This window comes from Prionailurus viverrinus, chromosome F1, assembly GCF_022837055.1.
Source record: "Prionailurus viverrinus isolate Anna chromosome F1, UM_Priviv_1.0, whole genome shotgun sequence".
Classification (NCBI taxonomy): domain Eukaryota; kingdom Metazoa; phylum Chordata; class Mammalia; order Carnivora; family Felidae; genus Prionailurus; species Prionailurus viverrinus.
In genome coordinates, this window is record NC_062577.1 from 33,619,891 (window position 1) to 33,636,431 (window position 16,541).

General features: G+C 36.6%; 1 protein-coding gene across 1 annotated transcript in view; it reads right to left on the bottom strand.

The window, feature by feature from the left end:
• Nucleotides 1–12,117: 12,117 nt before the first annotated feature.
• F13B (coagulation factor XIII B chain) overlaps nucleotides 12,118–16,541 on the bottom strand; it is a 30,871-nt gene continuing 26,447 nt past the window's right edge. Inside the window, exons 11-12 of the mRNA XM_047840953.1 lie at nucleotides 14,938–15,151; nucleotides 12,118–12,151 (exon numbers count right to left, since the gene is read on the bottom strand). Coding sequence (XP_047696909.1) covers nucleotides 12,118–12,151; nucleotides 14,938–15,151 — 248 coding nt within the window. The remainder of the gene's footprint in view (nucleotides 12,152–14,937; nucleotides 15,152–16,541) is intronic.

Here is a 16,541-nt window from a genome sequence, read left to right on the forward strand (position 1 = left end):
GTCAGAGCTCACTACAGCTCTAGCCATCACACCAAAATGACACAGATACAAAGCATCCCAGAACACTCCAGGCCCACATCACTTTGGGTCCAGATGGCTTGCAAAGGCACCCCTCAGTGCAGAGCACTGCTGTACCTCCCAGCTCATGCCCACTTTGGCTCTAGCCACCCTGCCAATGTACTCCTTGCACAGAGCACCCAGGAACACCCCAGCCTGTGCTTGCCTTGGTTGCATCCTGTTTGGAGCACCTTGGAACCCCAACCTGTACCCTGCTTTGGCTTCAACTGCCCTTCCAGGATGATCCCTGTACTGAGTACCCTTGTCACCCCAGCTTGCATGCACTTCAGTTTCAGCTGTCCTCTGCATGTGCCCTCTGAGTAGAAAGCCCCAGGAATACCTCTGCCCATGCCCACTTTAGCTATAGCCAGGATGCCCCCAGCATGGGGCACCTCAGGATTGCCTATCCCATGACCCAACTCAACTCCAGGTATCCCATTGGATGCCTTTCATGTGGATTGCCCCAGATTCCCTGGCCCATGCCCTGCCTCGGCTCTAGCCACTTTGCCAGGGTGCCCTCTGCATGGTGAGCCCCAGAATACCCCAGTTTGTACCCAGTTCAGCTTCAGCTATCCTGCAAGGGTACCCTCTGTGCTGAGAATCCAAGGACCCCCTTGGCCCATGCCCACTTAAGCTTTATGTCCTACCAGGGTTCCCTGTGCTCAAAGAGCCCCAGGACCACCCAGGCCCACATACACTTCAGCTCAGGCCATCGCACCAAGGAAGTCTCAGCACAGAGTCCCCCAGAATCCCCAGCCCACACCAGACACAGCTCCAACCAACCAGCAAAGTCACCAAACACGCAGTCTGCATGGGGGAGTACCATACACAAGACCATTCTTTCAAGTTTAGGAGAAGTAGCTGTTCCATCTAATTCATAGATTCAAAACAGAAAGTCAGGTAAAATGGAGAAATAGAGGAATATGCTCCCAACAAAAGAACAAGACAAAAACCTGGAAAAAGAACTAAGCAAAACAGAGATAAGCAGTATGCCTGACAAGGATTTTAAAGTAATGATTGTAAAGATGCTCACCAGCCTGGAGAAAAGACTGCAAGATCTTAGTGAGGCCTTCAGCAGAGAGATAAAAAAGAATTAATCAGAGTTGAAAAATGCAACAATTGAAATGAAAAACACACTGGAGAGAATCAATAGTAGAGGAGCAAATGCAGAAGAACGTATCAACAATCTAGAAGACAGGGTAATAGAAAGCACTCAATCTGAATAACAAAAAGAAAAGAATTTCAGAAAATGGGGTTATGTTAAAGGATCTCTTGGACAACATCAAGTGAACAAACATTTGTGTTGCAGGAGTCCCAGAAAGAGAAGAGGGAGAGTAAAGGAGGCAGAAAATTCATTTGAAGAAATACTAGCTGAAAACTTTCCTAACCTGGGGAAGGAAACAGACATCCAGGTTTAGGGGGCACAGAGAATTCAAAACAAGATGAACCCAAGGAGGTCCACACCACAACACATAATAATTAAAATGTCACAGGTTAACAATAAAAAGAGAATTTTGAAAACAGAGAAATAGAAGCAAAAAATCACATACAAGAGAAGCCCCATAAGATATCAGCCGATTTTTTAGCAGAAAACCTTTGTAGGTCAGAAAGGAGAGGCATGATATAGTCAAAGAGGTGAAAGGGAAAAAATTACAACCAAGAATATGATACCCAGCAAGGCTATCACTCAGAATTGAAGGAGAAACAGAGCTTCCCAGAGAAACCAAAGTGAAAGGATTTAATCGCCACTAAACTTTTTCTACCAGAAATGTTAAAAGGACTTCCTTAAGTGCAAATGTAAAGGCCATAATCAGAGGTGAGAAAATTACTTTAAAATTATATAAAATATAACTACACTTATATAAAACATGGAGGAGAGAGTAAAAAAGAAGTTCTTTTAGAATGAGTTCAAACTAAACTATCAACTTAACAGTATATAAGTATGTAACAGACTGTTACATACCTAGGATCATATATTTGACCCTCATGGCCAACACAAACCCCAAACCTATAATAGATACACAAAATATAAAGACAAATAAAGTCAAGGATAACAACACAGAAAGTCATCACTCATGAGGAAAAAGAGAAAAAAGAAAGAGAGAAAGAAAGAAAGAAAGAAAGAAAGAAAGAAAGAAAGAAACAGAAGGGGGGAAGGAAGAGGGGGAGGAAGAGGAAGAAGAGGAGGAGAAGGAGGAGGAGGAGGAGGAGGAGGAGGAGGAGGAGGAGGAGTGGAAGGGGCAAGGGGAAGTGGAAGGAGAAGAAGAAAAGAACAGAGAACTACAAAGGCAACCAGAAAATAGTTAAGAAAATGAAAATAAGTACGTACCTATCAATATTTACTTTATTGATGTTTATTTATTTTTGAGAGAGACAGAGCATGACCAGTAGAGGGACAGAGAGAGGGAGACACAGAATCTGAAGCAGGCTCTAAGCTCTGAGTTGTCAGCACAGAGCTGGATGCGGGGCTTGAACTCAAGAGCTGTGAGGTCATGACTTGAGCTGAAGTCAGACACTCAACCAACTGAGCCACCCAGGTGCCCCAATACCTATAAATAATTACTTTAAATGTAAATGCTCTGAATATTCCAATCAAAGACATAGGGTGATGCAACAGGTAAACAAGAGCCATCGCTGTGCTACTGTGAGAGACTCACTTCAGACCTAAAAACACACAGAGTAAAAGTGAAAGGATAGAAAAAGATACACTAGGCAAATAGAAGGAAAAAAAAAAGCCATGGTAGCAATACTTATATTAGACAAGAGACTTTAAAACAAAGGTTATAATAAGAGACAAAGAAAAGCATTATGTAATGATAAAGGGGTCAACCCACAAAAGGATATAACAATTATAAATATCTATAGATCCAACATTACAGCATCTAAATACATAAGGCAGATATTAACAGAAATAAAGGGAGAAATTGACAATATGGCTGTAGTCTGGGACTTCAACACCCCACTACATCAATGGATAGATAACCCAGGCAGAAAATCAATCAGGAAACTGTGTCTTTGAACAGCACATTAGACCAGAGGGACTTAACACATATACGAACATCCATCTCAAAACAACACAATATAGTCTTTTCAAGTGCACATGGAGCCATCTCAAAGACAGATCAGATGTTAAGCAACAAAACAAGTCTCAATAAACTTAAGAGGATGAAAATCATATCATGTATCTTTTCTCACCACAATGGTGTAGAACAAGAAATGAATCACAAGGAAAAAGCTGCAAAAAAATACAAACACATGGAAGCTAAACACCATGCTACTAAACAGCCAATAAGTCAATGAAGAAATCAAAGAGGAAATAAAAAAAATACACAGAGACCAATGAAAATGAACACACAACAGTCTAAAATCTTTGGGATGCAACAAAAGCAGTTCTGAAAGGGAAATCTTTAGTGATATAGACTTACCTCAAGAAACAAGAAAAATCTAATAAACAATTTAAACTTACACCTAAAGGAACTAGAAAAAGAACAACAAACAAAGCCCAAGGTTAGCAGAAGGAAGGAAATAATAAAGATAAAAGTAGAAACAAATGAAATAGGAAAGAAAGAAAAAAAGAAAGAAAGAGGAAGAAAAAAGAGGAAGAAAGAAAGAAAGAGGAAGAAAGAAAGAAAGAGGAAGGAAGAAAGAGGAAGAAAGGAAGAAAGAAAAAGAAAGGAAGAGGAATAAAGAAAGAAAGAAAGAAAGAGGAAGAAAGAAAGAGAACAAGAAAGAAAGAAAGAAAGAGAACAAGAAAGAAAGAAAGAAAGAAAGAAAGAAAGAAAGAAAGAAGAAGAGATAAGATCAATGAAACCAGGGAGCAGTTCTTTGAAAAGATAAACAAAATTGATAAGCCTTAGCCATACACATCAAGAAAAAAAAAAAGAGGAAAAAGATAAATAAAATCAGAAACAAAAGAAGAAAAGTAACAACTGACACCACAAAGGATTTTAAGAGACTATTATGGGGAATTATATACCAGCACATTGGATAACCTCGAAGAAATGGATAAATTCCCAGAAACATACAATCTTCCAAAGTGAATCAGAAGAAATAAAAAATCAATTATTAGTAACACAATTGAATCAGTAATCAAAAAGCTCCCAACAAACAAAAGCCCAGGACCAGACAGATTCATACTCAAATTCTACAAAAGAGTTAATACCTATTCTCCTCAGAGTATTCCAAAACAGAAGAGGAAAAAAGCTTCCAACTACATTTTATGAGGCCAGCATTACCCTGATACCAAAGTCAAGGACACTAAAAAAGGAGAAAATTACAGGTCAATATCCCTGACAAACATAGATGCAAAATCCTCACCAAAATATTAGTAAATCACGTTGAACAATACATCAACAAATCATTCAGCACAATCAGGTGGGATTTATTCTGGGGATGTAAGGATGATTAAATATTGGCAAATCAACCTGATATACTGTATCAACAACACAAAGGATAAAAATCATATGTTTATCTCAATAGATAAAGACTAACCATTTGATACAATTCTACATCTGTTTATGATAAAAACTCTCAACAAAGTGGACTTAGAGGAATATATCTCAAAATAATAAGGGCTATATATGAAAAACCCATAGCTAACATCATACTTAACGGTGCCACTGTAGAAAACAATATGCAGTTTACCCAAAAAGTTAAAAATAGGAATACCATATGATCCAGTAGTTCCAATTCTGGATATTTGCCCAAACAGGAAACCTAATTTGAAAAGATATTTATATCCTTATGTTTATTGCAGTATCATTTTCAATACCCAAGATAAGGAATATGGAAGGAACCCAAGCGTCCATTGATCGATGAATGGATAAACAAGATGTGGTATATGTATATGTGTCTTATATAGTTCTAGGGTCTAGATGGTATTATGTTAAGTGAAATAAGTCAGACAGAGAAAGGCAAACACCATATGATTTCATTTACATGTGGAATCTAAAACACAAAGAAACAAAAGGCAGAAACAGACCTTCAAATACAGAGAACAAACAGTTGCCAGAGGGGAGGATGGTGGGGAGATGGGCAAAATGGGTGGAGGGGAGTGGGAGGTATATGCTTCCAGTCATGGAATGAATAAATCATGGGGATAAAAGGTATAGCATAGGTAATATAGTCAATGGTATTGTAATAGTGTTGTTATGGTGACAGATGGGAGCTATATTTGTGGTGGGCATAGCATAATGTATAGATTTTTCCAATCACTATGTTGTATACCTGAAAGTAATGTAACATTGTATGTCTGCTATGAGTCAATTAAAAAAATATTAAGGCTGAGATGTACATGTGTTCCCTGAATTTTCCAGATTAGAATAAACTGAATAATGGGGTAAGAAGTTGATTTGCAGTGAGTTGAGGCATTATTTACTACATATCATTTCTTGTTATTTATATTTGTGCTTTATTATCTCTCTATTCATTTTTCTCTTTGGCTACTTTTTTTAAAAGGTCAATTTCTATTTACTTATTGTCTGTATGTTTCCTATTTTATTAAGGTTTGTATTTACTTGTGTTAATTTCTTCTTTTTTAAATTTTATTTATTGTTCTTCCTCCAGCTTTTAGATTTGGCTGTTTAGTCCATTTTTATTTTATTTTTTTATTTTTAAATTTTTTTTTTCACGTTTATTTATTTTTGGGACAGAGAGAGACAGAGCATGAACGGGGGAGGGGCAGAGAGAGAGGGAGACACAGAATCGGAAACAGGCTCCAGGCTCTGAGCCATCAGCCCAGAGCCTGACGAGGGGCTCGAACTCATGGACCGCAAGATCGTGACCTGGCTGAAGTCGGACGCTTAACCGACTGCGCCACCCAGGCGCCCCTGTTTAGTCCATTTTTAAAAACATTAATTGATATATATATTTAAGCTGATATTTTCTCTGAACACTGTTTTATCTATAGCCCATAAAGTCTGATAGGTAATGTTTTCATGTTTTCTAGAAATTCGGCAGTTTTAGTTCATATTTCCATTTAAACCCAACCTGTCGAATAGAAAGTTTGTACATCCTTTGGAGAACGGGCCCTTTTATTTTGCTTCAGTTGTAAATGTATTGCATATAACCAGAGAATTTTGCTTATATTAGTCTATTTGGAATTTAATTAGAGTTTTTTTATGGACTAATGTATATGACCAGTATTCATGACTGCTTCATATTCACTGTTATTTAGGTACAAAATTAACATAAATTTATCAGATATACCTTATTGACTGCTTGTTAGAGTGTTCTATATTCGTTACTTATATTTTGTTCACTTGAAGTATTTTAAGCTAAAAAGTTTACTTCCTTGCCTTCTTACTGCCTGTCTGACATACTTCCTGCTTCTAGTTACTCCCACAAGCTTCAGACAATGTCTATTGGTCTCTATCGTGAGAAACAATAAAATTAGCTTAAACCTTTTCCTTTCGGCTTCTTCCCTCCTTCTCCTCCATCACCTGATTTTATTTCATGTTAAGATCTTTCTTGGCATTTATATTTGTTCTTTTAAATATATTTAGAATTCTATTTCACTTCTGCTTTAAATTATATTATTTGATTTCCACCTGTAACCTATGAAGGAAGGAATTAAGGAAGAAAAAAACAGAAGGAAGGTAGAAAGGAAGTGAGGAAGATAAAAATGATTGAAAAGTCCGTTAATCAGAGATTAATTAAATAAATTATGTTACCTCCAGCTCTTGAAATACTATTTAGATCTTATAACAAATGAGATCAATCCATGTGTTTCCCTTCTGCAGGCCTTATAAGGTGCATTTAAAGACTAAAGTATATAAAACACAACGTGGTGTGCATCTAAAGAGTAAAACAGTTCATGAGAAAATAAAAATCAAGTATATAAAAACAAGTTAAAATTCTTGTTGGTTGAAACCTTGCATATTGTCTAATGATGAGTCATCAGTTTACGTTTGAGAAGTATATTAGGCAAACCATTTTTCAGTTTCGGTTAGCCTTTTTACATTTCTCATGCTCTCCATTTTTCCTCCAAAGGAATCATGCTGAGTTTCCCTGAATTCATTTATTTAAGTTTATTTATTTTGAGAGAAAGAAGCAGAGAGCATGAGAGGGGCAGAGAGAGAGGGAGAGAGAGAATCCCAAAGAGGTTCTACACTGTCCGTGCAGAGCCTGATGTGGGCTCACAAACCGTGAGTTCACGACCTGAGCCAAAATCAAGAGTTAGACGCTTCACCAACTGAGCCGCCCAGGAGCCCCTCCCTGAATTCAGTTTTAATGTGTGATGTTCTCTAGGGTTTCGATCTTTCATTATGAAGCAACAGAGATATCTATGAACTTCTCCCTTTGAAAAATCAGTTTCTCTCTGCACAACTAGGCAGTGCCCTTTTAAACTGTGGGCTACCCTAGGGCAATCACCTTGTCAGGGACTCTTTGATCGTTGACTCATCTGTCCTATATTGCAGGGGTGGCAAATCATGTAAACACTGTTTGCTTTCATATTCATTATGCTAAAGATAATCTTGCAACATGAAGCTCTCTAAAAAGCAAACTGGTCATTATGGTAACATTATTCTCAGCACATCACACATCACATAGCATTGAAGTGATCATTCATTGAAACGGTTACAGCTTGCCAGATCACCTTGTTGGATTGTGCTTGCTTATCCCCTCACCCGCTGACTTGTTCCGAGTTTCTCTGGTCTCCTCCATCCTTCAACTTCTCTGCCCACATGCCCCACATGCCCAGCAGTGACTTCCCTTCCTTCACAGAGGAGACAGAAATGATGTGACATGAATGACCTCCCAGCCAAGAGCCACCCTCCACTTGTGTCTTGGGTCCCATCTCTTCTCACTTTTGCAAGAATCCTCTGCAATTTGTTATGCAATATTTTCTCAGTATTTTCCAACCTGTCCTTCTTTACTGACCCATTCCCATTTAATGAAAACATGCTCTGGTTTCTTCCATTCCATTAAAAAAAAACAAACCCTTCTTTATTCCTCCCTCCCCCTCCAGGCCAACCTACCTCTCTCCCCTTCACTGTCATCCTTACTGCCCAGCTCACTACAGTCACATCTCTGTTTTTTGTACCTTAGATTTATCCCTCAGCCTGTTCCTATCTCCATTTCACACTTAATGGTACTGTTTCTTTCAAGGTAACCAATAATATCGGAACACTGTTTTCGGTCCTCAACTCTTCTGGTTTTCATTGGAACAGTCCAGCCATTCCTTATCAGTTTCCTTCATTATACCTTTTCCTACAGGAAGTCACTAAGCTTTAGGTATCCTCAAAGCCTTAAACTAGGCCGACTTCTAACCTAACCCTGAAAAACTCATCTATTAACTTAGTTTTAACAGACATCTGCTAACTGACAACTGGAAATTATGCCCAGAGCTCTGTTCTGATAATCAGGCTTATATAATTCTCACAGATTGGGTTCCCAGGCTAGGAGATGGAAATTAACAGCCAAGGGCATTTTTAGGGAATACTCTTAGGATCCATACCCATGGAAGGGAAAGGAAGGAAGCAGTGATATCTGCCAACTCTAGGGGTAGATCTGAAGCTGGAATGTCCCTTTCAAAGTGTCCTGAGTTGGAACGAAGGGTCTTTTCTTAAGAATGCCTGTTGACCAGGAGCGCCTGGGTGGCGCAGTCGGTTAAGCGTCCGACTTCAGCCAGGTCACGATCTTGTGGTCCGTGAGTTCGAGCCCCGCGTCGGGCTCTGGGCTGATGGCTCAGAGCCTGGAGCCTGCTTCCGACTCTGTGTCTCCCTCTCTCTCTGCCCCTCCCCCGTTCATGCTCTGTCTCTCTCTGTCCCAAAAATAAGTAAAAAACGTTGAAAAAAATTAAAAAAAAAAAAAGAATGCCTGTTGACCATTGGTCAATGGCAGGTCACCCTTGGAAGGAGTTATGACCTTGGGAGGAAGGATTTTCTTCAGCTGAAGCAACTGACTTAGGAAACTGGTAATTGAGAACTTCCAGCAGCTGAGAGAATAAGTCTTTTGTTTCTGAATCTGGGTCATTCACTACAGCATTGACTGTAAGAATCAACTGTGTCCTTCATATTTCTTCTTGGCTACCCAACAAATACCTCAGAAATTACATTTTTGACACTAAACTTTTCATGCTAATCCCCACTCCCTTGCACTGCTTTTTGCTCTGATTCCTCTGATCACACTTAGATGGCTAGCATCCACTTAAGCCAGAAACCAAGGTGTCCTCCTGAACCTTTTCTCTGCTTCACCCCCGCATCTAATCAGTCACCATCATAGTGACTTCACATCGTAAGCATCTCTTGCTCCAGTCTAGCTTGTACCATCCATGCTGCTGCCTCTGTTGATTTGCAACCCTCCTGGGTACCTCCCACATATAATCTGAAATTGGCCCCCGTACTCAGAGGGTGGGCAGAGTTTGAAAAAAGAGGCAGCCCGCTCCAGATTGGTAGGTGGCAGTTTTAGTAAGCAAAGTGAACTTACATATGAAGTTTGCCTTGGGCAGCAGGAAGAGGGCTAGATCTCTGCACCTGCTCATCAGATCTTAAAGTTTATATAGAGGCCTTAACTAGGTTCAGCTATGTGTGCCATGCAGGTGTTCTTAATACCACAAGACTCTCTCAAGTCTATGCCGTTGGAGTAGCCTCTGGGAGCAGGAAAGGCAAATGGAACCATATTCCAAGGACAGAGGAAGGGATTAGGAGCTGGGACACAGCTCACGGGTCAACTGGTTGCCTCATCTTTTTGATGACCTTCCCCAACAACCTCCAGTGAATTACTATCATAATTTGCGTGGATGATGGCATTCTTTCCCTAAAAATGGCTGTCCTTATGCCTACATTTTCCCTCCTTCAGACCATTCTCTCCTTATGGCAGTCAGTGGTGTCTTTTTAGCAATTACTAGAAACGTCTCATTTCAATCAGTGACTTCCAAAATCTTTGATTTGGCCTACAAAGGCCTTCATCATGGGACTCCAGTTTCTCCAGGTTTACCTTGTTCCCCTCTCTCCTTCACTCCTCCCACTCAATCCATACTGGATATTTACTATCTTCTTGGAAACATCGTATTCTCTGCACATGTTTTCTGCATGATCATCCCTTACCCAAAATATTTCTTTTCTCCCTTCAAGTCTCAGCTGATGTATCACTTCCTCAAAGAAGCCTTTCTTGAGCATCTGGGACTAGGCTGCATCTCCTTGTGTTCTCCTTGTGTTCATGGACATGTCTTACTTGGCACATGTCATCATGTAAGGATTTGGTTAATACCTTCCTTTCCCATCAAAGCACAATGCTCCATATCAGTAGAAACAACATATCATATTCACTGTTTTATCTCCAGGGCTCAGCATGATGCCTAGCATATGGTATGTGCTTGATATTTGACTTTGTGCCATTTCCTCTACTTGGGATGTCTTCTCTAGCCTTGCAGACCTTGGGCTTTTCCCAGGAAGCTTTATACACCCATCAAAAAGTTAATTACCACCTCCTCCATGCCACCACTTTATTTTATACATGCTTCCAGTGTTGTACTTTTTACATGTTCATTTATTTAGCATTTGGAGTTGACAAATTGGCAGCTTATGAGCCACATTGCTCACAAAATATTTTTAGATCCCCCTCCACATATCAAAATCAGAGGAGATCTCACCATTAAAAAATCAGAAGATATGGCAATACTGAATACATATTCCCAAGAGAGTTACCCACCTTGAACAAATCTTCTATTTTCTAGGATATAACAGGTGCTCAATATTGTTGATTAATGGATTGATTGATGCATTAATTGAAAATGATTAACACTTTGCTGTTGATATTTAATTTCAATCAAATTTCAATTTTATGGGATCCACTGTGGAAAACAACTACAGAATATTAAAATCATGATTATGGACTCAAGGACAGTTCTGAAATATACATGTTCAACACCGAACAAAGTCTTATTTAATTCACAGAGTTGGGTCCAGTGTGGCTTCACTACAAGAAGGTGTATCCCTTAGCACACCAGTAGAAAATTGTAACTTGAGGGTTTAAAGAATGTCATCATATTGAGAAGGTCTTGAGTTCGATGAACCGAATATCTTCTAGATAAGAAAATGTGCTGTTCTCGTAACAACAACCAGTCCTGACAGGGTAGTGTGATTACATGTGCTTCTGAATGAACTGTAATAACCACTGGAAGTATAACTGTCCTTCAAACAGAAAGGTGACAATGTGGCTATTTGAAAACTTCAAAAGATGTTGGTAATACTACACTCTCAGGCTTTGTTGCTTGCAGGACTGATTTTTGATTTCATAATCTGCATGCTTCCAACAATTACATAACCTAAAAATATTAATTGAAAGTATAAAATATAAAAATGGAAAGGTTCTTGTTGGGATGAGCACTGGATATTGTATGTAAGTGATGAATCACAGGAATCTACCCCCAAAACCAAGAGCACACCATATACACTATATGTTAGCCAACTTAACAATAAATTATATTAAAAAAATGGAGAGGGTTATTCTTTTTTAAGCCATGTTCTTTGGGCAACATTTTAAGATGTGGATAGTTCACCACCTCACAATTTGATTATTAATCTTGTAGCTAATATTATAGTTAATTGTTAAAATTCTTTACATTTAGGAAATCTGAAGGGTAGTCTCTTCTGTATTTAAGAAAGTAAATCCTCTAATGTGATGTATAGTTTCTTATCTCTAGTGTGTTTGGTTCCTTAATATTGACATAAAGATTGAATTAAAAGTAACAGAAAACCCTAATATTAATGAATATGATAAAGACAAATGTGAATTTTTTCACATATATTGAAGGCAACACTATAGCACAATGAATGGATATTAGGTATCAAAAACATTTTTGCATGTAGATCAATCTTTTTAATAGATGGAAAATATTCAATAAAGTTTAAGTTACATGTCAAATCATTCAAACTAGAAAGGAAACAACATGTTCTGGCTTATTTATAAATAAAAAAAATGTTCAACATAGACAATTTAGATTCAAATCCTCAAGCAAGTAAAAACTTAGAGATTTGTATTTTCTTCTAAAAAATCATGTTTTACGAAAGATTTTATGATGTGTTGATATACTATTCTTCTCTCTGCCGTGCATTTTTATGTCCTTAAGCGTTCTTGATAAGACAGCATCCTTGATGAGAAAGACAGAAAAGGAGAGAGATTTTTGAAATAAGCACCATTTCTGGTCAAGTATTTATTACATTCTTAGCCCTTCAACATTTCATATAATTAGTCACTGTTTTAACTAACTATTGTTGAAAGCAAGTTGCCCAACTTGGTAAATCATACAAGCAATTAATTCCTTTTTAAAAACTCAATGTCATTTGATACAATAATACCATATTTTGAACATTTTTTCTAAGTTATTTACCTCTTTTTCTCTTGGAAATGAGAAATCCAAAACATTTAAATACATATAAAATTTTCCTCCGCTGATTTTACCATAGTTAAAAATTATTTTTAAAGTTTTCCACCCATGTGTGTCTTATGAATGTTTTTTTAATAGACTGTTCAAAGTATCTAAAAAGTTGTCCTAATGTTGTTCATATAGTTCATTGTTTACAATGACTAGGACAGTAACACATACACTTTGCCATAAGTTATTTTTATAATATTCTTAATTGAACATAAAGTATAATTTCCATTTTATACTGCATCATCTAAAAGGTCAAAATCCTGATCCTATAAAATTGTTTGCATTTACATCATTTCATTGTATTATTGTAACATATTTTTCTAAAAGCAGAATTATTTTTCATTCATCAAGAAGTATAAAATATGGTTATTGTTTTTCTCTGACTTATTTCATTTAGCATAATACTCTCCAGGTCTACTTATGTTGTCACAAATGGCAAGATCTTATCCTTTTTTATGGCTGAGTAATACTCTATTATATATATAATATTCCACATCTTCTTTGTCCATTCATTTATCAGTGGACACTTGGAATGCTTTCCTATATTGACTATTGTAAATAATGCTTCAATAAACAAAGGGTTGCCTATATCTTTTTGAATTAGTGTTTTTGTTTTCTTTGGGTAAATACCCAGAAGTGGAATTATTGGATCATATTGTATTTTGATTTTTAAATTTTTTCAGGAACCTCCACATTGTTTTCTATAGTTGCTGCATCAATTTACGTTTCCACCAACAGGGCCCTAGGGTTCCTTTTTCTCCACATCCTTGGCAACACTTGTTATTTCTTGTCTTTTTTGTTTTTAGTCACTCTGACAAGTGGAAGATGATATCTCATAGTTTTGATTTGCATTTTCCCTGATGATGAGTGATGTTGAGTGTCTTTTGTCTTTTCATGTGTCTGTTGGCCATCCGTATGTCTTCTTTGGAAAAATGTCCTCTGTCCATTTTTTAATTGGAATATTTGGGTGATTTTGTGTGTGTGTGTGTTGAGTTGTATAAATTCTTCATATATTTTGGATATTAACCCATTGTCTGATATATCATTTGCAAATATTTTCTCCCTTTCAGTTGCCTTTTTGTTTTGTTGATGGTTTCCTTTGCTATACAGAAGGTTTTCATTTTGATGTAGTCCCGATAGTTTATTTTTGCTTTTATTTTTCTTGCCTCAGGAAACATACCTAGAAAAATGTTGTTAAGGCCAAAGGCAAGATTACTACCTATTCTTTCTTTTAGGAGCTTTATGGTTTCAGGTCTCACATGTAGGTCTTTCACTCATTTTGAGTTGTGTATGTGTGTGTGTGTATCATGTAAGAAAGTGGCCTAGTTTCATTATTTTGCAGGTAGCTGTTCAGTTTTCCTAGCACCATTTATTGAAAGACTTCTTTTCCCCACTGTATATCCTTGCCCCCGTTGTCATAGATTAATTGACAATGTAAGTATGGCTCTCTATCTTGTTCCATTTATGTATGTCTATTTTTGTGCCAGTACAATACTAATTTGATTACTATAGCTTTGTAGTTTATTTTGAAATCTAGAATTGTGATACCTCTATTTTTGTTCTTCTTTATCAAGATTGCTTTGGCTATTCAGGGCCTTTAAATAAGTCAGACAGAGAAAGACAAATAGCATTTCATGGTAACAGATTGTAGCTATACTTGTGGTGAGCATAGCATAACAATAGAGTTGCTGAATCATTATGTTGTATCCCCGAAACACAGAATTTTACAACTATATGTGTGTCAACTATACTCAAATAAAAACCAGAAAAGAACGAGGAAAAAAACAAACAAAAAGGTATAAAATACATATTTTTAAGTTGTCCTATGAGGAAACACTTTAGTGTCTCCAAGCTCTTACGCAGAAATGTGTTCCTGAAAATAACATAATTTTAATCATTGTTATTAATATGCTCTTCTATCAGTAGAAAGATTTGTACAGTTTTGTTTCTCATATTTTTTAAAGTTTATTTATTTTGAGAGAGAGAGAGAGTGGGCATGTGAGTGGGGAAGGGCAGAGAAAGAGAGAGAGAGAAAGAGAGAGAGAATCCCAAGCAGGCTTCATACTGTCAGTGCAGAAATCAAGAACTGGATGCTTAACCAACTGAATCACCCAGGCGCCCCTTATTTCCCCCATCTTTATTACTCATACTTGGATCTATACTGAGAGGTGGGAGAAAATGTGATTTTCCATCTCAACATATAGGTTAATTTTTCCACATTTAAATATTGCCCATATAAATTGATTTGCCAAGTTGCCAAGTGTCACAAATATGAAATACAAACAACACTTTGACTTCAGACAACTCAGAAAGTTTGTTGAATTAATTAATATTTCTAGGAGTTTGCCTGGCTTAAAAAAATAAAATTCTTTTTTCCTTTATAATGACCATAAAGTAGGAGTGTCATAGAACCAAATATTTCTGAAATTTATAACAAAAAAAAATCTCTTGGATAACAACATGAAGAAAATAATTAATTGTAGGCACAAGTTTCTTCTTACCTTTCTTTTGGAACACATCTTGGATATTTTAAGTGCCCTCTGTCACATTGCACTCTGAGTTCAGATCCTATAATAGAGGACTCATCTATATATGTATCTCTCCTACAAAGAAATTCAATATACTCGCCATGGAAAATATATGGTCTGTTGTCAAAACTCCATTTCAGGAGTAAATTATTATTTTCCATTTCAACAAAAGATAACGTACAAGGCTCTGAAAAATAAAAAGAAGAAAATAATCTTGACACATCTTGGCACTAACAGGAAGCATTGTGCTTCCTACTCATGATGACCTTAAAATTCCCAGGCATTTGAGTGGCAACTAAGTTAGTTAGACTTAATATTTGAGTTGGAAAATATGTTCAAAGCTCACAGAAAACAGTCTGCCATTTAGCTCTGTGGTCCTGGATTTGGCAAAGAAAAAAGTGTATATCCTGCCAGTCACTTAGCTTTATGTCATTAAGATTTTCAAAGATAGCAAATAAATAAAGGTGTTTTTTAATAAAGAGCATTGAGAGTTACTAACAATTATTCAAGTAAGCTTCCTTTTCTTATTTTTTTTCCTCAGAAAGCTCAAATAAAATCCCCATGAGACAAAGTATTTGTTTGATTATTGGATAGATAAGATATTATTGAAATGTATAAAGAAGCTGGATTCTCAACAATGACTCAAACTCTATCACCTGATGGCATCCAGAGTGGTTGACAGTTTTCTCTCTTTTAAATTTCCAGTTATTAAGGAATATCAATATTGGATTAAGGTGCTTTAAATTCTAAGCATTGGAAATATTATTGTGTCCTTCCACTAATGCATTAAAACAAAACAAAACAAAAACTTAAAAAAGTTATTAGGAGACCTGATAAATTTCTTTGATTTTTTTCCTTAATAAAAATATTGATATTTTAAAAATGTCAAGTTATTTTAGAAAATGAAATTATTTGTGTCCTTATTTGCCTCTTGAATGACCTAGCACTAAACAGTAGATTCTGAGATAGGTTAAAGGTCCAGAATTGTTAATAGAGCATATGAATCATATAATACATTAACAAACTTCTTTATTCAAGATTTTCAATATTTGTTGAATCCCTATGTATCTGCTGTTATGCTAGAAGTTCTATAGACAGAATAAAAATGAATAAAGATAATCAGAAAGACTCTAAGAGAGTCTTTGTAGTCACTGAAAAATAGCTTTTAAAATGAGGTCAAATGGCACTATAATTTAAAATGTTGTTCTACAAAATATGAAATTTTAATTAAAACAAGTTAAAAATTAATTCATGGACCTTCTGTTCTCAGCTATGACAGAATAACCTATATCAAACCAGCACTTATACTAAAACATGGAAAAACTGAAAACAGACATAAAGCAAGAATTTCAAGGAATTAGAGAATTCCCAAGCCAGTCAGTACTCATGGTGCTAAGATTCTGGTAAAAGTTCATTCAGAAGAATCCAACATTCTAGGGGTATTTTCCTCTTGGAGATTTAGTGATTCTCAGCATGAGCTGAGAGACTGTGTCGAGAATGATCAACAACAAACATAGAGCTAGCAGATCTTTTGGGAATCTAGTGTTGTTGAGAATAGAAAAAATGGAAGTTTAGGT